This window comes from Dermacentor andersoni, chromosome 4 (genome assembly GCF_023375885.2).
Source record: "Dermacentor andersoni chromosome 4, qqDerAnde1_hic_scaffold, whole genome shotgun sequence".
Classification (NCBI taxonomy): Eukaryota; Metazoa; Arthropoda; class Arachnida; order Ixodida; family Ixodidae; genus Dermacentor; species Dermacentor andersoni.
In genome coordinates, this window is record NC_092817.1 from 130,267,794 (window position 1) to 130,294,196 (window position 26,403).

Here is a 26,403-nt window from a genome sequence, read left to right on the forward strand (position 1 = left end):
AAACCTGTGCGGCATGTGTGTATGTAAAAGCCCTACCCCCTTCTCACAAAGGCGACCACGCGGACTTTCTACGATGACGTCGAACGATGACGTCGAACGGAGTGGTTATAAGCGGCTGTTGTCGGCTCCTAGTGCGTGCTCGTCGCCGTGCTCTGTGCTCGTTGTCGTGCTCGTCAATGTACTCGTGAGCTGTGTGCTCGTTTGCTGTATGCGTTGTCTTGCGTGCTCCATTTGGGAGCCACGCTAGACTGTGTAAATGTATGCCCATGTTCAAATGTAAATAATGTAAATAAATCCTGCTCGCATAGTCCTGTCGCTCCAAGTTCCTCCGATCATCCTACAAGCCCGACTCCAAATCTTACAAATGGTGGCAGCGGCGAGATCGTCTCCAAATCTAATAGGCCGTAGGACCAAATCCCCGGCCGATCTGGCCGGATTTCAATGGGGCGAAATGCAGTAACGCCCGTGTCCCGTGCATTTCGGGTACCTTAATGTACCCGAGGTGGTCAATCTTAATCCGGAGTCCCCCCTCCCTCCACCCCCCCTAAAGTGTGCCTCATAATCATATCGTGGTTTTGGCACGTATAAACCTCATAATTAAATTTTTGATTTCTGCGAATGAACACGCGCCTGCAGTCAACGAACTGGTTATAACAAGAGTGCGTGGCACGCAATGTTGTTTTCTTTTTTATAGAAAAAACTGCGAATAATGACGCAGTGCTGTGAGCTCCGTTCATGCGTATTAGTCTTCTCTTTCCATCCTAAAATGTTCGCCCATTCTACTAAGACGTGAGTGCGCTTTTGAGGTGGCTATGAAAAAAAAAAAACATAGTACGTAAAGATCCAAACTTATTGATTCGTTGCACAAAACGTATGTCCGCCCAAAGCAACCATGGCCTCCCGTACAGTTACAGTGGCAAATCGATCTCAATTACACTTGCGTGAAAAAATGGCTCCTACAAAATCAGTCCAGTAATTAAAGGCTTGTTAGCGGGTACCTTGGATAACAGTCGCGATTGTGCTTGCCGGACGCTTTACAATCCAACGCGTGTAATCGCGGAAGGAAAAGGTAGGTTCACCAGAGAAATCATCGAAGCCGACGGAATTCTGCAACGTGCTAATAATTATGCCAGTGTGGCTTGCTTAAACGTCCTCGTCACGTAAATAGTGCGAATTGCCATCATCGAATCCCCCGCCCACACTTGGAGGGGGGAGTATCTGCAGATTGCATTTACGCGCCTTCGCTCTGCTTTCTCTGTATTGCTCCTGGCGTGAAGCGTACGTATACTTCCTCTAAAAAAAATTGGATTGCTAGTTTAGCGCTGTCGTAGTGTATTCTCGTTCGTTCACGTCTGTGCCGCTGGGAAAATTTAGCAAGTTTCACTAGCCGCCTTTACATGAACCTGAAAGTAGCGTGTCGACTTTTCGGCGCAACACTGTGACATGCGACGGCGTTTACATGCGGTGCATTCACATTTGTTCGAAACAACCTGGAACCAGTTTCCGTCGATTTGCGTGCTGCCGGTGAGTGGAGGAGAGCTCGCGGTGGAAGCCACACTTCTCCCTCAGTGTGATGCGCCCGCGTTTGGATGAAACGCGCGAGACAGCTGTCCTCCCACCTCTCGAAATACCCTCTCCTGTCGCATCAACGCGATTCTCCTTCCCAGCGTATTACCGGTGTATACGCGAATGCGAGAAGCTAGAAATGGGATGCTACGCGCCAATGGTCGCATTCGTGTCAACGCCGCTACTAACGTGCAAAAATATCCATGTTTCGTCATTACGTTTAGAGAGCGCCGCTTAGGGCATGGCAGAAGTGGTTAACCGTAAGACGCAGCCGACTTTGCCAAGTTATGATAACCAGCGGAGACTACCAGTAAGGTGTCGGCAAGGGAATTTTTTCCCTGAACATCCGCAGGCACTGGGTGTGCTGGGATCAGTCAAAATCGTTACATTATTCCTGCTTATAAAAGTTTCTTCCTCTAGAAGTAGCAATTTTTCTCAAATACAGCAACAAAGTCGCTTCCGTAAAGGTATATTTTAATTCGATGGCACTACAGGCGAACTTCACTCACTGCGTAGGTATCGCGTGCCTCTGACGAAAACTCCGAGCCCATCTCGAATGCACTTCTGTTCGTCAGCTGCTGAGAGGGTTAGCTGTCACGGCGGAAGAAAGCAATAAAATATTGCACTGACGCAGGCACCGGACATTTCGAAGGGCGACTTTGGCACGAGATGAACGTCATCTTGATAAATTAGGTTGTGCATGGTAGCCTATGACGCACGCGCACGCAGCTGTTGCGACGTCGCAACACTCGCAGTATATGTTGTCGCAAACTTTAGAGAGTTAGCGGTGCTATGCCCTGGCTTAGTTTTTTTTAGTTGCATTATCAGCTGACTGAATCACTGTCCATCAAGAAAGCACGCTTTTGCGTTCACACTCGCAATATACAGTTGCCCAATACGAAACTATTACATAAATAAAGCATAGATCTCTCATCTTTTATAGTGCGAAGCAAATTCTATGCGAAATTGCCAGAAAAATACCAATTTCGGTGGTGTTCACAGGACACCCATACAACAACAACACAGAAATGACCGACAAGAGTGAGAGACCACTTACTTTAAACAAGTTTTACTTTTATTACGAATATTCAGGTACACCGTTACCAAATCGTCTAAGCTCCTGCCCTTGCACCAGAAGATCAAGGAATAAGTTCTCATAGAACAACGCATTGACTGTGACTCTCTCTCAGCTCCTCTTCGCTTACACAGTAGCGCCGAAAGAATTCAGATTCCAGATGTTAGTAAACCTGCATACGAAGCCTATCTTGGCGCTCTCCTACTAAGGCAGAGCAAGGACATTCTTGAGAAGTATTCTACTTGCCCCCAAAAAAAAGGATGTCAATCAGTTCATCTATTTTGACGTCGTCAGGCTTGTCGTCCCACAGAAATTGTCAGGGGGAAACAACCTTGTGCGTAGACTTTCTTTCTCCCTTTGCGAGGCACCTGCGCAGCTGCCGCTTCACAATGGAATCTATGACGCATGTACTACAAAGGCGTCAGGCACAAACGATTGTGCAGATTTACTAAGACTGCATTGTCCGCGCATAATACACGGACGTGCCTTGTCCCGCACAATTACTTGTGTTTTTAAGACCAGCAGACACGTGATCGACTTTGCAGGAAAGCGCGTGCATACATGCTACCGCATGCAGCAAGCTCATGACAACTTGGGGAGTTGAATATTGGCGCGATCCAAAGGATTAGAGGCGTAAAGAAAATTGTGAGTAGTTAAATTTACTTGCCAAAAACGAAAACAAGCTCTGCATACCTTACTATATAGGGCGTCCCCCTTAACGGTCGCCAAGCTGTTTAACGAGAAAAAAATATTTACAAAGCACTGTGCAAAGTAGAGTTGTAGGACCTTCGGTGTTCTGTTGTCAGAGGTCAGACAACAAAACACCGAAGGTCTTATAATTCTCTCTTACATTGTGTTTCTTAAATATCTTTTTACCTTGAACAGCTTTGCTAACGTTAGTTGGACACGCGGTATATAGCGCTAGTGCAATATACACCCCTTCAGCAACAACGAATTTCGTGAATGCACAATCGATGCATCTAATTACTGTCATTCAGGAAGCTACATCATTGTGTTTCACCCATCGTAAATTTGTAAACATAGATCTTGGGCTTGGGCTAGCTCGTAATACACTATGACTGCTACGTGGGCTTTATATTTGCTTTCGGAATCAATTCCGAGTAACTTAACTAATTCACAAAAAGGTTTGCGAAAACACTTAGCGTAGCTAATGTTTGAAGCATACGCCGCTTTTGAAGACAGCGCTAACAAAATTATTTTTCAGCGTTGCTCTATAGCGCTAGCCAAATATACACCCCTTCAGCAACAACAAATTTCGTGAATACACAATCAGTGCATCTAATTACTGTCGTTTAGGAAGTTACTTCATTGTGTTTCATCTATCGCAAATTTGTGAATATAGATCTTGGGATAGGACTAGCTCGTAATACATTATGAGTGCTACGTGTGCTTTATAATTGCTTTCGGAATCAATTCCGAGTAACTTTACTAATTCACAAAAATGTCTGTGAAAACACTTAGCGTAGCTAATGTTTCAAGCATACGCCACTTTTAAAGACAGCGCTAACAAAATTATGTTTCAGCGTTGCTATATAGCGCTAGTAAAAGATACACCCCTTCAGCAACCACAAATGTCGTGAATACACAATCAGTGCATCTAATTACTGCCATTTAGCAAGTTACTTCATTGTGTTTCGTCCATCGCAAATTTGTAAATATAGATCTTGGGCTAGGGCTAGCTCGTAATACATTATGAGTGCTACGTATGCTTTATAATTGCTTTCGGAATCAATTCCGAGTAACTTTACTCATTCATAAAAAGGTTTGCGACAACACTTACCGTGCGTAATGCTTCAAGCATACGCCGCTTTGGAATACAGCGCTAACGAAATTATTTTTCTGCAGGGCTGTAAGTGAAGCCCCTTTAGATGTTATTCTGAAAAAAGAAACTAAAAAGAACGGCATGACTCATTGACGGTGATGGTCAATGTAAGCATATAGCCGAACGCTTCTAGAAGCCACCCGCCACGGTGCCTTAGGGGTTAAGGTGTTGCGCTGCTAAGCACAAGACCAGCGGGATCACATCCCGGCTGCGGCGGCTGGATTTTGATGGGGGCGAAACGCAACAACGCCTGTGTACCGTGCATTGGGGTCACGTTAAAGATGCCCTGGTGGTCAAAATTGTCCGGAATCCCACACCACGGCGTGCCCCATAATGAAAGCATGGTTTTGGCACGTAGAACCCCAGAATTCAATTCTTCCAGAAACCTATGCGCTTTAATAAAGAATGATGCACTAGAAAGTGTACAAAAGTAACAATGAGGATAATGATGTAGCACTATTATTGCATTGTGGTTTGGTCCCGTAGAACCCAGATTTAATTCAATTCTTCTGGAAACCTATGCGCTTTGTTAAAAAAATGATGCACTAGAATGTGTACAGTAGTAGCAGTGAGGATAATTATGTAGCGCTTGTTATTACATCACAGAGTTCTGTAGCGCATGTGTAGTAGTGGTACAGACCGCCTTTATGTAAACCTTTCGGACGTCCCGAAGACCTTGCATGCCAACACGAGCGTTTCACAGACCTATAAATGTCCGCGTTCGGCAAAGAGCGCGATACGCAAGCAAGATGGCCGTTTTGCAAACCACGTGGCCATTTCGTCGACGATTTTTGTACCGGCGGCAAAAGTCCGACCAACAAACACCACGAAAACGGGCGAAAGAACCAGCAGACGCTCTTGGTTTTAATGCCTCATGCACGCAGTCGTTATTCGTCACGTCACGGCACTGATGTCTGTTATAAGACAGCGCTTCCTTGCCATTTCATTTTTTTTCTCTCTGGAACAGGACGCTGCCACGTTGGTGGATGCTCTTAACGTTCTCCATCAAACGTTTCTTTACAAACAGCTGCAATGAAACATTGTCCCGTTCCTGACGCATGCCAGTGACGGTGACGGGGCGAGACAAATAACGGTTGCTGTGAATCACGCGTAACATAGGTAGCCCGATGCATATAAAGCTCTATAGTCGGTGATAACCCAAGAATTACAAGGTTATCTGTACCATGTCCAGCTCGAGCACAATTTGCATAGATGAGCCAGCCAATTAGGTTCGCTTATTTGCCTGACGTCAAGTGGTTTGACGTTTTAAAAACAACTGTTTTTTTCTCGTACATGTCAGTCTGTATCACTGGTTTCGGGACGAAACCTAGACGTCTGCTACTATATTTATGTGTGATCTTGATATTCGTGCAGAGCCATCGCTCACATTTTAGCTTCAAACAACTAGATATATTTTCCAATTAGCCTAGCTAATGCCGTAGCAGAGCAAAGTCAATATGCTGTAAGCGAATTCCAGCATGCTGTGACCTCTGTCAAGGGCAGGTGCACTGTCTTTTCTAGAAGGAGCTTGTTTGTACTTCTTATGTTGTCACCATATATATATATATATATATATATATTGCTACGCGAAGGACGAGCCAGTAAGAGAAGTCACTATTTACAACAGTGGTTGCAGCGCGGACCAGTTCGTTATTCCTCCTCTTTACTCGAGTAATGGCATCCATGTGCTTCGTTCAAACAATCAAATACCACACACGTGTAGTATAATCCCCCGGTTGCAGAAGCGACGTCCAGGAGCGTCTAAATGCCATCACTGGGAGAGTGTTGCTGCTTCAGTCGTGTAACGTACACGATATCACTGGACTGGGAAGCCGATGGGGCGTCAGGGGCGATCTCATAGGTGATGGGAGTCACGGCACGAAGCACTCGGTAAGGGCCTGTGTAACGAGACAGCAGTTTTTCTGATAGGCCGACCTGACGCGACGGAGACCATAGAAGCACCAAAGTATCAGGCGGGAAGTGCATGTCTCGGTGTCGCCGGTGTTACGAACGGCCTGCAAGGGGACCGACCTACAAAATTTTCCCAGCCAGCTGCTGCTGCGGGGGTGGCGAGCTTCCCAGAAGCGACCTGGAACCCTTCCCCACCTGCTGCGGCAACTCGTTTTGTAGGGACGACGATGCGCCGCATCAACACCCCTCGGCGCCTCTATGACTAAACGCAATCGGCGGACCAAGTATTGTTAGTAGATTAGCCGTCACCGTCACGGCATGTTCGGTTTGTTTGAAGCGGTTGCAGTCCTGGGAGAAGAGTTTGGCGGCCGTCTCACAGGGCTTAGAAGTCGTCAGTCAATGAACTGCGGCGACCATTGTCTGCGGAGTCAACATTGGGATGAAGAGGCGCCTGCTCGGGTCAAGCACCGTGTCTGCCAGAACCCTCTCACCTTGATGTGGTCAGTGCAACCTGTGCAGAAGTCAGTTCGTAAGCCCTCCCCCTCAAAGGCGGATCGGCTACGATGACTTTGGACGCTCCGAATTGGTCGGCGATGAACTGCCGTTTTCCCTCCCCTAGGGTTCTAGGGAGGACAGAATGTATTTAAGGAGCTGCTGGCGGCTCCTCAGTGTGCATTCCTCTCTCAGTCACGTTAGAATGATGAACTGTAACGTTATCATGTAGATATTGTAAATAAATCCCATATTGCTGGTTCTCGATGAGAACAAGTCCCTCATTTCAACAAAGTCCTCAGCGTGGATAAGTTGGACGACGGCATGGGCCAACTACCATCTATTTCACGCCCGATCCCAACCATCACACCGGTCATACAAACGCCTTGGACTCTCTTGGGATTTCAGAAGGCGGTCACAGGCAATTTTCTTTACCTGGGCACAACGAGCGATGGGATCGAATGCATATGCAATGGTCGGTGCCGCGTGAACAGGGAGGGTTGTGTCTAGGGGCAGTGCTGGTTCTCGGCCGAACAGAAGGAAAAATGGGGAACAACCGGCTGTGTCGTGGCGCGAGAAATTATAAGCAAATGTGACAAACGGTAGAGCGAGGCCCCAGTCAGTGTGGTCTGAAGAGACATATTTCGCGAGCATGTCTGTGAGAGTGCGATTGAGACGCTCAGTGAGGAGATTTGTTTGCGGATGGTATGACGTAGATAGCTTGTGCTTCGTGGCACAGGAATGCAGGATGTCCGCGATAACTTTTGATAGGAATGTCCGGTCACAGTCTGTGAGAAGTTGTCGCAGAGGTCCATGTAATAAAATCACGTCGCGTAGAAGAAAATCGGCAACATCTGTGGCGCAGCTTGTAGGAAGCGCTCGGTTGATGGCGTAGCGCGTGGCGTAATCCGTGGCCACTGCGATCCACCTGTTCGCAGTGGTAGAAAGAGGAAAAGGACCAAGTAAGTCCAAACCAACCCGAAAGAATGGTTCCGCGGGAATGTCAAGTGGTTGAAGGTACCCAGCAGGGAGCGTCGATGGTGTCTTGCATCGCCCGCATTTCTCACACGCAGCTATAGGTATCTTCGAACGGAGCTAGCAAGCCTTCGCCAAAAGAAGCGTCAGCGAACCCGGTCGTAGGTACGTGACAAACCCAGTTGACCGGCAGTGCGGAGGTCGTGTAGTTCGTGGAGAACAGCTGAGCGAAGGTGTTTAGGGATTGAAAAGAGTAATGCAGGGCCTTCGGGGTGAACGTTGTGGCGGTAGAGTACGCCATCTTGAAGTGTGAATAAGCGAAGGGAACTGTCGGCAAGTGACGATTCCAGGCGGTCAATGATGATACGCAAGGACGGGTCACGGCGCGGCTCGTCAGCAATATGGAGCACTGGAATAACAGAGAGAACACAGGTGTCGGGGTCAGTATCAGACGTGGAGGTCGCGTCTTCGACTGGGTAGCGAGAGAGGCAATCTGCGTCCTGGTGTTGGAGTCCCGACTTCTAAGTCACTTTGTGTGGATATTCTTGTAGTCAGAGAGCCCAACGACCGAGCCGGCCAGTAAAAAAAAAATTAAATTATGGGGTTTTACGTGCCAAAACCACTTTCTGATTATGAGGCACGCCGTAGTGGGGGACTCCGGAAATTTTGACCACCTGGGGTTCTTTAACGTGCACCTAAATCTAAGTACACGGGTGTTTTCGCATTTCGCCCCCATCGAAATGCGGCCGCCGTGGCCGGGATTCGATCCCGCGACCTCGTGCTCAGCAGCCTAACACCATAGCCACTGAGCAACCACGGCGGGTGAGAGCCGGCCAGTAGGATCTTTAAGCGACGAAAGCTAACAGAGCGCATGATGGGCTGTGATTACTGAGAAGGGCTTACCATATAAATATGGGCTGAACTTTGAAACAGCCCAGACGAGAGCAACACATTCGCGCTCGGTAATCGAATAGTTGCGCTCTGCAGTCGTCAGGAGCCGGCAAGCGTAGCCTATAACGTGGTCGTGTCCGTGTTGGCGTTGCGATAAGACGGCGCCGATCCCATAACCACTGGTATCGGTTCGGACCTCTGTAGGTGCGGACGGGTCAAATTGGGCCAACACCGGTGGATTGGTGAGAATCTTGATAAGGCGTGAAAATGCGGTAGCCGGAGGGGAAGCCCACGTAAAAGGCACGTTTTTCTTCAGGAGTTCAGTGAGTGGTCGAGTGATTGCTGCGAATTCTTTCACGAACCATTGGAAATAACAACAGAGCCCCACAAAACTCCGGATGTTTTTGACAGACTGAGGTACAGGAAAAGCCTTTGCTGCTCGAACCTTCTCCGGTCGGGTTGTACTCCGAAAGCATCCACGAGATGGCAGAGCCCTGTAATCTCTCGGTGCCCGAAGTGGCACTTCGATGAGTTTATATGGAGCCAAGCCTTGAGGAATACGTCAAGAATAGCTGCGACACGCACCAGGTGCGTCTCAAATGCAGGAAAGAACACAAGGACGTCGTCGAGGTAATAAAGGCAAGCTGACCATATGAAACCTTGAAGAGAAAGTCGATCATTCGTTCGAACGGCGCGGGGCCATTGCATAAACCGAACGGCATAACCTTGAATTGGTAGTGGCCATCTGGAGTGACGAAAACGGTCTTTTCTTGGTATTGCTCATCGACAGAAATCTGCCAATAACCAGATCGAAGATCAATGGACGAAAAGTATTTGGCACCGTGAAGACAATCAAGAGCGTAGTTGATTCGTGGTAAAGGGTAAACATCCTTTTTAGTAATTCTAAATTAGAAATTAGAAATTCTTACACTAAATTAGAAATGACACATGCCATCTTTCTTTTCGATGAGCACGACCGGCGACGCCCAAGGACTCGACGAGGGCTCAACAATGCCTCTGGTGAGCATCTTGTTTACTTCCTGCTGAGTAACTTGCCGTCTGCCGTGGACACGCGATACGGTCGCCGGTCAATGGAAACAGCATCACCAGTGTTTATCCGATGTTTAACAACGGACGTCTGACCAAGTGGTCGATTGTCTGTGTCAAATATGTCGCGGTAAGAAAGCAAAAAGCCATGTAGGGCGCCTGCTTGGTCAGGTGCGAGGTCCGGAGCTACCATGGCACGTAATGGACCATCGAGGGTCAAGGCCTCGGGCGAGTAATCAGGATTATCTGGAGACGCGTTGTCTTCAAAAGCAGTGACGTGGTCGTCTGTCACTGACCGGAGCGTCGCCACCGCTTTGCCTTCAGGTAACACTTGCTTCGTCAAGCCAAAATTGATAACGGGGAGACACATCCGATTAGAGGCAAGGGTTACGACGGAGTGTGGCGCAGAGATGTCGCGCGCCTAGAGGACATACCGAATAAGTGCGTCGACATAATCGCCATCAGGCACTTTTGCCGTTGAGGCCAATTCGACGAACGTTAGGGTTTTGGAGGTAAGCGAACAAACTCTGTAGCGCAGAGGGTGTTCGGTTGTTCGAGGCGAATGTCTGAAAGAAGAGGAAGCTCGAGCCACAGCGTACCGGTGGAACAGTCTATGAGGGCAGAATGCGTCGCCAGAAAGTCGAGCCCGAAGATTAGGTCATGAGGGCAACTGGTCAGCACGGTGAACAGGACAGGAACTTGGCGGCCAGCAATTCCTATGCGAGCAGTGCACACACACCTGATGGCAGCAGCGGCTCCATTGGCGACGCGTACGGCTCGAGCGATGGCAGACGTAAGAACTTTTCTGAGGCGACGACATATTTTAGCGTTCATTATGGACACTTGGGCTCAAGCATCAATTAATGCCGTCAGCGTAACGCCATCAACGTCTACTTCAATTAGGTTCGTGTTGGTGAGGAGCGTCAACGGAGGATTTGGACAGGACGAACGTGATCCAGCACTACCTCGAAGAGCTGCACGGCCTAGTTTTTCGTTCGTCGGTTTGGCGAAGAAAAGCGGCGAGGCTGGGGTGACGGGGAGCGACGGCGTTGAGGCGACGGCGACCGCATGGAGGAGCGGCTGTCAGGGGCATCCGAAGTAGGGTACAGACGGCGAGGTGAACAACGGCGAGCGTCAGCGTATGGGCGAGGAGCTGGGAATGAGCCCCAGTACGGCAGCATCCAGGTGGTGCGGCAGTGGCGGGATACAGGATACATGCGCTCTGTTAGCGATGGCAGCGGAAGCAGATCGGTTTCTACTCTGGGGTTCGCCATTGAGCAGGATTGCGTGGTCTGGGAGCGAAATACTGGTCATTACAGGTTGTGGACATGGGAATTGGTGCCGAGTCAGGTCGGGAAACAGAGCAGGCGGTAGGGATGCCGAGGTTTGCAATTTCTTGCCGCACAACGGCTTGAATAACCGAAATAGTGGGGGCCGCTTGGTGAATGGTACCGTCAGGGGGTCATGGATGAAGGGGGGCCGGACTCTCAATCTCACGGTGAACGATACGTGTGACGTTCTCTTGAAATGGTCGTGTGGCGGTAAGAGCGGAGCAAGAGGATGTGACAGGGGTGTTTTGAAGCCTGGAAAACTGCTGGACGACGTGGCGGCTTTGGCTACCTCGAAGCAGTGGCTTCTTTCACGATGGTGTCGACCGTAGAAACGTCGTTATAGACGAGCAAATTGAAGGCTTCGTCAGCGACGCCTTTTAGGATATGGTCCACCTTGTCAACCTCGGTCATGTGCTCGTCGACTTTCCGGCCACACGCGAGCACTTCCTGTATGCAGGACACATACGATTCGGTAGACGACTACACACAGGTGGCAAGCTCTATTCGCGCAGCATGTTGGCGACCTGACGGGTTGCCAAATAGGTCGCGAAGCAGCTCTTCGGAAATGTCCCAGCTTTAGAGCTCAACATCATGGGTGCGAAACCAGACACGCGGTGTCCCATCCAGATAAAAGATCCCATTGGCAAGCATGATGGTAGGGTCACAGTGGTGGCTTTGGCTAACGCGCTCATACATGCTGAGCCAGTCGTCGACGTGAACGTCAATTTGGGGGGAGAATGTCCCAAGATCACGGAGACTCGGAACCGTAACGTACATTGTGGTTGGCGCCGCAGGTGTAGGTGGCGACGTGGTGGGTCCATCGGAAGCCATGGCTGAGAAGACGACGGTGCGGCCGCTTCTGAGCTCTGTGACGAAGACGGGGAAGGTTCCACCTCCACTACAATGTTACGGGAAGAACGAGTCAGTAAGACGAGCAACTATCTACAAGATATATTTACAACAGCAGTTGCAGCGCTGGCCCGTTAGATTGAGAGCGCGAGCCGAGTTCGTTCTCCCTCCTCTTTTCTCAAGTGATGGCACCCACTCGCCTTGTTAAAACAATCAAATACCACACGCGTGTAGCAATATATACACTGTGGCCTCAGGGCTCTGGCTTCAGAGTCAGTGGCCAGCTAAGGCACTCACAGACGACATATGGTGCAACCGCCATGCAAAAGGCAATCTTTGCTCCCCGAAACCCCAAACCAACTGGAAACAAACCAACCGCCGTTTCTAATACTCCGGCCACAGGCTGGCTACGTGTGGTACGCGCGTATGAGCCAGGCCCAGATGGGTATGATGGCGGCACAGCGACGAAGCCATGCGGCCGGCTTTTCCACACTGCACTTCCCTTGCGGATCACAGATCCATGTCGAGGTCGAGGAGATACGCCACGCGCGCTTGTGGCTCAGGAAGAGCAAGTGCTTCCGAACCCGGCGGGTGCTCCTGGTTAGCAGCAAACGCCTCTCTCAGAAAAAGAGTGGTCGCATAGACTGAAGGAGAGTAATAGCGGCCTCCACGGTTCCTGGAACAGGCGGCTGACGGGCAGGATTGCAAATCCCAGCGTCGGCGAGCCTGGCATAGTGGAGAGATCCCGCTCGATGAGCCCATCCGGATATTTCCGGAAGGTGGCATCAGGGGCAGACATGCGGGCTTTCTCTGGCGTGTAGGTTGGGGTCTACTCGGATGGATGCGTGTTTTGGAGGAGAAGGCTCCGAAATTGCTCGGAAACCAGCTTTGACGAGTCCCCGATGAGTGGGCGTGATTGCAGCTCCCAAGGCAGCCGCGAGACCCAAGTAATGGAGCTATTTGCGTGATCAAGAGTCGCCCAGGTTGCGACGGTGCGACGGCCACCTGGCAATGAACAGCGAGAAGGATGGGGGTACTAGGGGGCGATCCGGTAGTGGATCCGCACGACACTGGCAGTGCTAGCGTTGAAAGCGGGACATTTGGAATATGCGCAGCGCATTGCGTGAAATTGCTGCCATGGCAATGCTATTCGGAAACTTCAAAAGCAGAGCTCGGAAACGTGCAGCTTCAGTGTTCAATGAGCCAGCAAAGGGGTTCACGAGAATAGCGCGAAGCTTACGAGAAGAGCGAACATTATTGCGGTTGAGCTCCGCGACATGTACTAGTCCAGCTAAGGTGCCAGTTGTATTGTCTTTCAAGCAGTAAGATAAGTTACCAAGCTTCCGTGAAATAGCAAATTGACAATTCCATCGAGGTGCTAAGGACGCCGAAAGATATTTAGCCGAGTCGCTCAAACAATGCGGTCGACATAATACTAGATCTGGTTAGTACTGAACGTCAGGCGGTGTGAGTTATGTTGGCGTGTTTGCTCGAAACGCGCATTACGCAATTGCTCACGAGCAGCACTGATAGTGGTTGCAAGCCTCTTACGTCGTGCATCCACGAAATGGCGATTACCGGAATAGGCTGAATGTGACGGTACTAAGGTATCAGTTAGGAAACATGAAATTTTTCTGCCAAAGTTAAAATATGCAGATGCAAAACCAGTGGATCTTTTTACCGTGGTACGAGTCGCAAACGCCATTTACGAGAGCTTAGTATCCCATTCCGTATGATCGGCGGTATGTGCCATAAGTATGGACCTCAGGGTGCGATCGGAGACGCGGTTCGACGCGTTCATTCGGTTACCGGCACGCGCGATTGGCCTACTACGCGCGGACGTCGCCAGCCGCGGGGTGCGGTGCGTTTTTGGTGACGTCGAAATGACGACGACAAGCTCCTGTCTATCATCTTGCAACCGAGGACGTCGTCTGCTGGGCGCCGAACGCGACAAGAATTGGGAAGTTTGGAGCGATCATACGCTCGTTATGAGACCGGATTCGCATGGCGCGTCTGGTGAACTGGATTAGATTCAAATGGCGGCTTCGGCCACGGAATGGCACGTTCAGATCCAATCCATAGCATAAATCGAGAAAATGCCGCTTGCGATGTCAACTTCGTTTTTGCATTGGCGTTGCTTGAAGAGGCGTGCAGCGGTGGCGTAGAGGTAGAACACCCGCCTCGCGTGCAAGAGGTCCGTGGTTCGAATCCCGGTGCCGCGCAATTTTCCACCGGACTAAAAAAAAAATCCGCGTGTTGATAAAATTGCATAAAACAGGCCTGGAGTGTGGCCTGATCCCGGTGACCGGAACCGGTAACGCACTCCCCCACCAGAGCAGGATTGGCCACCCTGGTGCAGTACTTGGCCACAACCTCCTATATGAACACGACAATCAAACCCCGGCCCTCAGTCCCCAGCAGCTGCCAAGCAACTGACCACGGCGGTGGTCAGACCTGCGACGCTGCAGAGGGTGCTAAGAATCCCTGGCTCCGGACAGGCCGTCATTGGAATATGAACTTGGCAACGTTTAACGCTAGAACGTTATCTAGTGAGGCGAGTCTAGCAGTGCAATTGGAGGAATTAGAGGGCAGTAAATGGGATATAATAGGGCTCAGTGAAGTTAGGAGGCCAAAAGAAGCACATACAGTGCTAAAAGTCAAAACAAAATACAGTATACTGATGGGCGACTTCAATGCCAAGGTAGGCAAGAAGCAGGCAGGAGACAAGGCAGTGGGGGAATATGCCATAGGCACTAGGAATAGCAGGGGAGAGTTAGTAGAGTTTGCGGAACAGAATAATATGCGGATAATGAATACCTTCTTCCGCAAGCGAGATAGCCGAAAGTGGACGTGGAGGAGCCCGGACGACGAGACTGGAAATGAAATAGACCTCATAGCCTGCGCTAACCCTGGCATCATACAAGATGTGGACGTGCTCAGCAAGGTGCGCTGCAGTGAGCATAGGATGGTAAGAACTCGAATTAGCCTATACCTGAGGAGGGAGCGGAAGAAACTGGTACATAAGAAGCCGGTCAATGAGTTAGCGGTAAGAGGGAAAATAGAGGAATTCCAGATCAAGCTACAGCACAGGAATTCAGCAGATTGGGTGAGGGAACAAACGCGAGTTAATGATATCTTAGTTGAAATCAAGAAAATAAATGGGCATGGGCAGGACACGTAATGAGGAGGGAAGATAACCGATGGTCATTAAGAGTTACGGAATGAATTCGAAGGGAAGGAAAGCGTAGCAGAGGGCGGCAGAAAGTTAGGTGGGCGGATGAAATGAAGAAGTTTGCAGGGACAACATGGCCACAATTAGCACATGACCGGGGTAGTTGGAGAAGTATGGGAGAGGCCTTTGCCCTGCAGTGGGCATAACCAGGCTGATGATGATGAAGAGGAACGAGAGCAGTGGACGTGCGAAACGCGTTTTAAGAAATCGCAGAAGGCGAATTCCGGCGTCGCTTTCGTTTCTCGAAACAAATAGTGCATTGGTTGTGCTGCAAACTCGACCCCATGATCGGGTGCCAGAGTGCCACTGGAATGTTGTTGTTGCCTCTTCAAAAGTGCGCCGCTGTTCCCGTCGTTTCTTTTTTCTTTTTTTCCCATCTTTGTGCGCGACACCACCTAGGGACTAGGCAGAGAACGTAATAGTTCTGAGCTGTAGTAGTTCCACATATTACTATTTGAAAACGTGTTGAAGCTTCAGATAAAAGAAATATATTTTTTTGGTAAAGATTTCATTCATTGGAAGACGAGAAACATTCCGTTTTGTAGTATACTGTCGGCAAGCAGATGGCAAATGAGGGAAGTAAATTTCCGGGGAGTTCACCGCTTGGCGATTGGCTGCTCTTTCCGCCCCGTTCTCAGAAATTTTGCATGCTCCGACTTTCTGACGTTGCAGCAACCGAACAGAACGCGTATGGAACAAAGACCTCCAATCGCGCCTTGGAGATCTTGTTTCGATTAGCGTTCTGTTCGGTTTCCGTTGATGCGTTCGGTTATGTTAGCCTGTGAATGGTATGGCGTTGTCCTTGTATGTTTGATGGCGAAGGTAGAACATGTCTCGACGAATGTGCGACTCGTGAAGTAAGTGGCGTTGTCGGTTATCAGTTATGGTGGGAAACCAAAACGCGAGAAGTCATCGAGGAGACAGCGCCAAATGCTCCGTGAAGTGAGTGCGCAAGATGGGTATAGTTCAAGTCACTTCGTAAAGTGGTCAGAATAAGGAGAAAAGGGCCAATTACGTTACACGCGACGATATGCCAGGGGCTTTGACTAAGAAATGGTTGCATCAAGCCCGGTGGCAGACCATCACGTGGTTTCACTGGTCGACAAATTTAATAGCCTCGTGCATATCGTAAAACGTCCTGCCGCATGCCTGGCCAAGTAGCTGTCCGACATGACTTATAATAAATCTTGCTGCCAGAACTGTGACCAGCCGTACCAGAGTCGGTGAAGTAACTAAGGAAGGCTGTTCTGAGGCTTCACTACGCGAAAAAGGGAGTTACCGTCATCCTCGTCAGATTGTGGAATGTAGCGAAGCACAAGGCTATCGGCAACGAGTACATAAGAATGGAACTCACCGATGGTAGACACTTGCGTGCTAGAGCCACCTCCACCTTGCTGTTCGAGGACACGCCAGCAGAGGCTGTCTGCGTTGCGCCTCAAGGAAACGCTTCCTGCTGACCAAAGCATCCCATCATGATTCTGTCAACAGCAGCAACTATAGAAGGGGGCTCCTGGGTGGAACAAGGCTCGTGCAAAGGCGCAAGCGAGAGTGCGTCAGCAACTGTGTTTTGTGCACAAGTGCGATCGATGGTAAAATGATGCTTCTGAAACGTTAATATCCAGCGAGCAAGGCGGCCTGCTGGATTATGACAACGCTGGAGCCAAGTAGGCACCATATGGTCATTTGGACACTGAAAGAGGCACCGTCCAAGTTCATGGCAAGAAATTCGCGCTCAATGGCAGTGCAATTGTCTTTCTGCTGGTGTTATAGTGTGACTTGCGAACGCAACTGGCTGCAACTCACCCTCCAATTCCTGTCCCATTACAGCGCCTAGGCCGTAGTCGCTAGCGTCCGTTTGTAGCTCAAACAGCTTGTTTAAAGAGACACTAAAGCGAAACAATAAATCATTTTACACTAATGAAGCATTGTTTGAGAACCCTGCAGGGAGTCATTTAAAAAAAATAGTTTGATTATTAGATGAGAAAATGAAGGTGCAAGTATCAGTATTTGAATTTCGCGCCGAAACCCCAGCGCCGGTACGTCAGCGTGACGTCAGGGATTCCAAAGTATGTTTTCGCATGTGGGCCGCGTTGGCTGAATAAAGGTTCGCGAAACTTGCCATCTTTTAATATTTGGTTCCTTTAGAACACAATGTAGTCAATCTGTACCGCTATATATAATTATTTGGCCCTAGAAGATGCCATCAAAATCCAAGACGTCACAGCCCCCAGGTGCGCGAACATAAGTAGGCGTCGCCACCCGTATTTCGTTCTTGCGCTTTTTCTTGCTTACCAAACGTGCTATCGTTGTAAGAGTGGTGTTTTTGGTGTTGTAGAACGGTAATTTACTGATGCAGAAGAAATAATTTTTCGCTTCAGTGTCCCTTTGCGCCGGGGAGTTATAGAGCTATGACCTCAGCAATGGGACTGGTCAGTGTTCTAAATGTATTGTGCTGAGACTCACTCCAAGTCTATTTAACGCCTTTTTCACCCTAGTTGATTAACCGGAGCCGTGCGCTCTTCGCCGCGTGGTATGAAAGAACGGTAGGACGCAATCATTCCCAAAAAACGCTGCAAGCGCTTGACGTCATGCGGGCAAAGGTATTCTGCAATGGCGCGAAGCCTCGCGTTAATACAACGAAGCTGACCTTCGTTCACAATAAAAACGAGCAAGCCTACTCTAATAACTATTTTTATTTTGTTCGGTCAATCATGCATAATCAGCGTGTACACGTCATATCAGATGGGGAGCTATCGCGGTTTTTCTGGCGTCCCGTGACAGCCAGGCGAAGCGGGGGTGGTCCAAAAAGTTTTTAACCAATCGCTTTGTGCTGATAGCAGAATTGGAATAGTAAAGTTTGGAATGGTTTTACGTTATAGCGCCCCCTGTTCACGCTATAGCGAAGTTTTCGCACTTAACTCCCAACGAAATGCGACCGCGTGGCCTGGATTTGTTCCCGCGGCCTCATGCCTTAGCAGCACGATGCCGAAACAGCGACAGCACTACTGCGGGTAGTTCAATACACACACAATCGCGCCCTTCTTGGTACCAAACCCAACATTAAGATATATTACCACATAAGGCCGCCTTGGGTGTGTATTATCACTCGCAACTCCCAAGCGCTAATACCACGTCTACCTCTAGTTTATAATTAGAATGAAGCTGCAAAATTATTGTTCATTTACCACATGCCTCCGGCTTCTGGACGTTCCTCTTTAAATTGTTGTGCGGCTAGCCATAAGTGATCGTTCACTGTATTATTAAAGCGAGAAATTGTCGTGTTGAACTCTCTAAGAACCAGACTGCGGGATTTCTCAAAATTATTTGTGGACCACTGCGAGGCAGTTTCGTAAAAGCCCCTGTCGTCAAGCGCACGTTTGAACAATAATAATCCCACAGTCACGAAGGAACAGATGCACTCCATTCGTATGCACCATTTTGACAAAGCGTTTCATTGTGCTTCTGAAACGCTCTTCTTAGTTCCTGCGGAATGCATCTAATAATCGCGAATGTTTCTATTCTACGGCAACAGAAGTGCAGCTCCGCAACGTTTTTATTATTCTCTAGCATTCTAGTGTAGTCATGCGCACGAAGCTCTTTGTTATGCCTTCACGCTGATAGCACATTAGTAACTTCGGTACACATGCGCTTAATAACCCGTGCGAGCCGCATTGGGATCGTTCTATATCTCTTTCACGATGTATACAGTAGATTCCTTACTATAGTCATGCTCTATTTCACCGCTGTTACTATACCTGTACACCTTATACGTATATGTGCCTCGCTAACCCGCGCAATTCTCTGGCATGCGAGATCAAAGTCAAATTTAGTGCTCTAAATCTGCGTTGCTCAATTATGTGATCCTCGTCTGGAAAAATTCGATAAGGCTCGCGAAAGCCAATGAATAGGACAACTTGAATAAATCACTTGAAAAAAAGAACTCAGGGCTTATGCAAACGCACCCGGTGTTTGTTCTTTTTCTACAAAATACTGTTAGATATGCTCCCATCCTTGCGTGCTCTGATTTTATTTTCATTTTTCCAGTACGCGGGTAAATCAAGATGCACTCGATGCTTATGCTACTTGGAAGCTGGGCATTCCTCGTGTTTTTGTCTACGCAGGTTAGCAAATATTCTTTTTTTTTCTGGTTAACCTACTTTTCTGTGTTTCGCTTTCCTCTCTTTACATGCAGTGCAACAAATTGTAGGCTACGTTTACTTCGTATATAGATACACTACTCTCGTTGGGATTGATGGGTTGAGTGAGGGGACAACCATTCACATATCGTTTTAGGGACACCCATGGCATTACGCAAGTTAGAATCCACATCAAGGCGCGAAGCTTACGTCGCTTGATTATGCAGCGAGGCTGTTAGCGTTACTATAGGAGCACTCAACAACGCTGTGTGACAGATCTGGCAGTGTCCTGAGAAAACTACCAAATTCACACCGCTTTAGAGGAAATGTGGGTACGGCAGGAAAATAACGTTAGTCCCAATTATTAAATAAAAAAAATAACCTAATAAAATCAGGGATGAAAAGCCTTTTTGAACAGGTATTCTGCCTATTTCGCGGAGTTATATTGTCACTTTGTAGTCACGGTGAAGCCCACAGTATAGCTAAACTGCGAGAACAACATACGTAGGACAACGATAGCGGCGAGCACAGTCGTCACTCGTTGAAATTGAATTAATGGGCGAGACGCGTCGGCTATTTCTATAGGATTCGTTGTACAATACAGCGTTATCGCTGGGGCTCGCGAACGTTCTATAATTTACAGCACTAGTTCTCTTCGCACACAGAATATGATTACACAAACATTATTTCGCTATAGAATCAGCGACAACATCCCATAAAGTTCGAATGCAGGAAGGCGCACCTCGCGCAGAGTGTTAACTATAACAGTGGTCAGCCGATAAAAATAATGAGCGGAAAAGCATAGAAATTGTACTCTTGTCGCTATTAAATGCGAACAACGTTTGCCCGCTGACTTGGGTCAACCAAAGTAGTGACATTTAGAATGTGCGGTCAATAGAGACGTTTTAGGGATGGTGATTGAGGGGATAATGAAGTGTGTATGTCAAAACAGCCTTTGTACAATATTACTCATACAATTACTCCACAGCTTTACAAGCTTACTTTACATATAAGGCAAGACATTCCCTCAATGCACTCAAGTGGGGCAACTCGGCACAAGTATGGCATATTGAGATAACAGAGGGCATCTTCGACTCGATGCCTGGGCAAAGTTTTAAGATCGTGAGTCAGTTATGGCGTTTGCAAAAGAAGAAATTCTTGAGCAACTGCTGAAGAGGCGTTACATGGCGGTTATCACCTTCGATTCCAAGTGTACCGAGAAAACTGCGTTACCGAATTTAGATTTGGTGAAAACGAACGCATGTTAAGTGTAAACTGGGGCGAAACGATAATGTGTCAGCAATTTGTGAAAAAATGGGAATTCTATAATTATAATAATTATAAAGGGTTCGTGATAGGTTTCCCGACGATATAAAAGAGTCACTTCATTTAATTTGGTGAAAATGAGGGTGACGTTAAGAGCAATGTAAGCAACCGAAATTTTGTGTAAGGCAGAGTTATTTCGTGACTTTAGGAAACGTAGCTGAAAGGGGCCGCGTGGCACTTTCTAACAACTGCTTAATAGATTTTCTGCAAAAGTTGTATTTGAGCCACCAACATTTAGTTTTACACTGAGATTTCTCATAATACTCATATGCAGCCTGCCAAGTTTTATCCAGGTGCCATTTGTATTCATGCCAGGGCAGCGTGCTCAGTTTCATGCCTCCAGTAAAATGCACATAGAAGGCTCAATACAGCCTCCACGCGTAATTTATTGCAAAGACCTCAATTAAGGCGTGCCCTTTTAGCCTTGCCTTCACATTACTCACAACGTATCATTTATTTAGAAAAAATATCACCAATGTTACTTGTTTAGCTCACCGAGGGCACTAGATAAACCAACTGAGAAAGCCTTATGAAACGTTAAAATAGGAAAAAAGTAGGCGCAGTAAATAATTGCAACATTTATGATTAGGTTGTGGTCGTGAAAGTTCTGCCACAGTTTAAACGTAAAATTGCCCGAAGGTTTAGTGAACCTTAGATTGATGCCTTTGACAGTTGTTTTAGGATTCTGAAAAATATTGCTGACGTTAGACGCTATGACACATCTACATACTTGAGCAAGAAACTTTTCTTGCATGGCAATAATGAAACCACTCGCATTTACCTTAGCACAGAAATTTGGCATAAATTTCCCCCCATTATCAATAAATTTTAACTCGGTTACGTTTGTATTTATACCAGGGCTCCATGCTGCATCTTGAGCCCCGTATAACCTCTATTACATACGCTAAGGAGCATCTGCACGCGTGACTTGTTGCATAATCCCTAATTGTACGAAAAACATTTAATTTCACCTACGCGCAACCCTGAACCTTCCCCTTATTTTGCACGATGTGAACTCTGTGTAACTTATGCTTCCTTCAGGACACTGAGAAACATATAGTAAAATGGCGATATAATGCTTTGGCTTTGTAAATATATGTTTTACATAGGGTGTATTTGATATGCATGCATTTAGCTTTGCTAGCAAATTTTCGATAGCCTTGTCCTCGTGTTCGGAAAATGTGATCTAGATGGCATGCGTAATTATTCCAGGGCAATGGGCTAAATTTTTAGCTGCTTGTAAAACACACTCGTACAGCTCCGGAGCACTTGTATGTGTAATATATTGCAAAGGACACAAATAGGCCATAAACCCTCAACTTTGCCTGCTCATTACCCATAGTGTTGCCGTTATTTTTACTGAATATAAACAAAGTGCCTCGTTTACTTCATTGAAGACACCAGACAAACCAATTAAGAACCCCTTTTATGATGTATGAAAACAAAAACAGAAATGGAAACGAGGGTCCACTAATTATTTGCAACCCTTTCATTTAAATCAGAAGCGTGAACGTTTCGCCAAACATTAAACCAAACATTTTTCTTATTTTGAACACATTTCAAATCGGTGCCTTGTATAGTTGTTTTAGGACTCTCGGAAACATTGATGATAATGGCAGTATGCCACTCTGGAACGATTTAATAAGCAACTTTATACAAAGTTACAAAGTGTTTTACAGTAAACTTACGTAGATTACATATATACCGCTCGTCCCTCACGACATTCTTCCTACAAGAGCAGCAGACAAACATGGTACCTCGCACAGTTCACCTAGGAAACCGGGGAAAGGCATTAAATGGCTGGTATTATGCATAAGGTTTTGAAAAGTGAGAGTATTCAGTTATTATTACGAGAGCACGTAATAAACCTGCACTCTTCAAACTTCCAGCGGGCGTCACCCATTAAGTGCCCCCATTCTGTTATAATCTGAAATGTTTGCTGTTTTTATCATTCCAGGAAAGTGGCGTAATGGTTTCAGTTTTCATTTAACGCTTCTCAACGGGCTGCAATACGGGTTCAGAAATATTGATTTAACCCCTAAATGATAGACACATCTAACGAAAAAACACCCTCATATCGCCATTATCAATCCCCATCTTTAATGAAAATATGAATTTTGTGAGTTTCATATTTTTTTTCATAAAATGGTCTAAACTGGCATAAAACGTTTTCGGGAGCTTCTACTCGTACTAACCGACTCACCGTAAAAGAAGAAAGACCTTAATTATGTGTCCGATGGTGGAATGGAAGCTGTCTCCCAGCACAGATGTTCAATGCTCTCACCAATATGCTACGATCGCAACAGTGATCCTCTCGTGCCAAGGCCAACTAGATCTTTCAGATGATCGCCGCATATGTCACATTGCGAAGCGTGGGTGCGTGAGAGCACATGCAGACGCGCAAATTTACTTTTCACGCACGAATGAAATAAGCGAATTTATAGCATTTGAATAACCGCTTCACTAAAGCTTCGCTTCACACAGATTTCACAATTTGCGCTGGATTGAAGCAATTTTTTATTGCTCTCCTCTTAGAACAAGGAGAGCGTAAGTTAACATGCGACTGTGCTATAAAAAATTGCTGTTATGTGCAAACGCATGAAAAAGCTATTGTTGTGCAAAGTACATTAACGCATTTTGTTTACCTTTCTTTTCACACAGGGAGATGCTGCGGAAGGTCAGTTTACCAATTCATTACTCGTATTACGCGCAGGATCTGCAAGGCATCCATGGGGTGTCCTGGAGATCCTCCGCCACCTGCTCTATTATAACCTCAGGTGCTCTCCTGAGGGCTCCGTTTGCCGGTTACATGCGCTCTCCGGGAGCAGTGCTCGTAAAGAATGAAACCTATCGTCGCGACGAAAAACGCAACCCGCGGCTTATACAACACTAGTAGGAACCTTGTCCATTGAGACACAGCGATCGCCAAATGGGCCCTCCGTGCCCACTGCCACACCGCGCGGGGAGCCAGCGGCTGCGCCTAAACAAACTCGACCACACTCCGCAATGTCGGCGTGTCTAGGGGACAAACGCATATAAAACGCGCTAAGAAACGTCTTCCGTAGTGCCTAGGCAGAGTCACATATTCAAGGAGCAAAGGCTCCCAGATTTTCTCTCTCGCACCCGCTCTTATTTGCGCCTGCGCAGAAGCGTCGAGAAACAACACGCCCCGCTGTACATACTAGCAATTCTAAAGACGCGGCTCGGGCGGCCGTGCACGGCTGCACAGCCGCCGACGGAGTAGAACGCTCGCCCCTCCCTCTGCAACCATGCGCTTGACGGAAGACAGTGCGCTTCCTCCTCACTTCCCTCCTCCTCGGGTGCGGAAGGTTTAGCCGCCATCACGGGCTGACGCTCGCACACTTTCACTTGCACATATAGCGCACAGTGCGCGGCGATGATTTTATCGCCCTTGTACTTTATACGGAACCTCACGGCGACGCTGAAGGCTGGAATGCGCCTGGAGTGTCCATATAATTGCTATCGCAATAAAGTTTGCATCTGCAATAAAAATTTTCCAAAGTTGACGGTCACTGGTATATCGCTTTTGTACTGATATTGATTGCGTTCTTGAAGTAAGTTCTCACAAAATTGTGCGACGTTTGTATAGTTTACCCTTATGGCATCAGAAATATAAGTAGGCTCTCGGACACACCTTACATTTACGTTCCTTTTTTTGAACTTAAAGCCGTCCCTTAGGTGTACTCCTGTGGAACCCTGTACGGGTATCACGCGCTGTTTTAACATACGATAACGTATTGATAGTCGACGTTAACTTCATATTACGGTCGGAGTAGCATTTCCTTTATCGGGGGAAGGGAACTCGGCCGACGTAATCTTAATGGTCGCGCCATAGCTAAACGGACAACGCAGTCCTACGTGTCAGTGACTCTCACTTTTACTTTTAGTCATTGCAAGGAGAAGAATGGTCAGACTTATCTCTTCTTGTCCAGGTACAACGACCGTTCCACATGTGCGGCAAAAGAACGCGACCAATACGCCAAGGGCGACGACACGCTTAGGAAGAAGCCGGGTACCTCAGAAATGTGAGCAGTTCCTTCTCGTCCCACATATTAATTCAGGGGGTTGCACCTTTGTTACTGAATAAATTAAAAAGGCAACACACAGTAAAACACCTGCTTCTGAATCTATCTCAGAATTGCGAAACGTAGTGACTACCAAATGGATTCTTCCATTACCAAGAAACAGTCTAAACAAATAATATGCATATTTCAAGCTCAGCGTTGAGTCAAGCCAGGTTAAGTAACCACACCTACAAAAATAAATTATGCGTCACATTACAGTGAAGTTTTCCTTTTGTTTACAGCTGCTGCTATCGCGGTCAACATAACGCAGAAGGCGCAGACATTCATTGAAACTATGAATAAGACATGGCACGATATTTCGTCTTGGGGCATGACTTCAAAGTACTCCTTCTGGGCCGGCAAGCACAATCGCTTTGGAGAGTAAGTTGATAGTCTGCTTTTCTAATTAATTTATTCCTCGACACACTAGGATCATTAAAGTTTTGCATCCATCCATCCATCGACACACTTGGGAAAATGCGGCTATGTCAACATACCTAAGAAGACAAGGCTTGGAGCTTTCAGCTGAGAAATGTCCACTCGTTGCTTTTACTCGCAAAGCGATGGCCCCGTATGCTTTGCGGATTAATGACCAAATTATACGATATAGACGAACGCATCGATTTCTTGGCGTTATCATTGATAGAGACTTGTCTTGGAGCCCTCACATCTCGTACATGACAAAGCGTTTGGCAGCCATTGTGGACCTTCTTGCGTTTCTCGGCGGGAAGTCCTGGGGTGCAACAGTACCGTCAATGTTGCAACTATATAGAGCACTGTTTTTGGGCTTCCTGCGGTACAGCTTACCTGTACTAGGAAATACTTGCACTACGAATATTCGCAAACTCCAGAGCGTGCAAGCCCAAGGACTCAGGACTTGTCTCGGTCTTCCCAAAACTACGTCATCGATTGCGACAGTGGCCATAGCCAGAGACGCTCCTTTGACAGTCTACATTGATACGGATGTCCTGAGAGCGCACATGCGACACCTGACTCGGATTCCCTCACACAATCTTGCTTGCTTGCCAGCAAAAGGCCACTTTCAACTTTTGCTAAAACTATTGTAAGACATCAGTCCTACTTGCCATCAGAATTTACGCCCGCTACACGATTGTCAGATCCATTGTGGTGTCTGTACCGGCCGCAAGTGCAACTGACAATTCCAGGAATCAGAAAGAAAGCTGGAGCGCCATTGCAAGCTTTGAAACAAGCAACTTTGGAGCACATTCACAACGTGCACAGATTCCGGCAACATGTATACATAGACGGTTCTGTAAAACTCAACAGCTCTGCTGCTGCAGTCATCATCCCGGCACAATCTGAGGAAATAAAATTAAGAACTTCATGTGTGACCACATAGACGGGTCCAGAACTCGCGGCGCTCCGTGCTGCACTTGATTTCACTAAGCAGAAGCCACCGCAACAATGGACAGTCTTTAGTGACTCCAAGGCAGCCCTTCAGTGCATACGAAGCCCAATGCGCCACGGACCCAATGAACAACTGGCCTCAGAAATTCGGCACATATATCATCAAAGCCATGACAAGGGACACAACATAATCTTTCAGTGGCTTCCAGGACATTGTAACATCAGCGGGAATGACCACGCCGACGAAGCCGCCCGATCTGCACATTAAAGTGGTCA

At 47.6% G+C, this 26,403-nt stretch overlaps 1 protein-coding gene across 1 annotated transcript in view; it reads left to right on the top strand.

Annotated features, from left to right (window-relative positions):
- The first annotated feature begins 3,186 nt into the window (after positions 1 to 3,186).
- Positions 3,187 to 26,403, top strand: part of LOC126537806 (uncharacterized) — a 32,598-nt gene continuing 9,381 nt past the window's right edge. Inside the window, exons 1-5 of the mRNA XM_050184882.3 lie at positions 3,187 to 3,286; positions 19,257 to 19,333; positions 23,336 to 23,351; positions 24,628 to 24,720; positions 25,002 to 25,140. Coding sequence (XP_050040839.2) covers positions 19,274 to 19,333; positions 23,336 to 23,351; positions 24,628 to 24,720; positions 25,002 to 25,140 — 308 coding nt within the window. The 5' untranslated portion in view covers positions 3,187 to 3,286; positions 19,257 to 19,273. The remainder of the gene's footprint in view (positions 3,287 to 19,256; positions 19,334 to 23,335; positions 23,352 to 24,627; positions 24,721 to 25,001; positions 25,141 to 26,403) is intronic.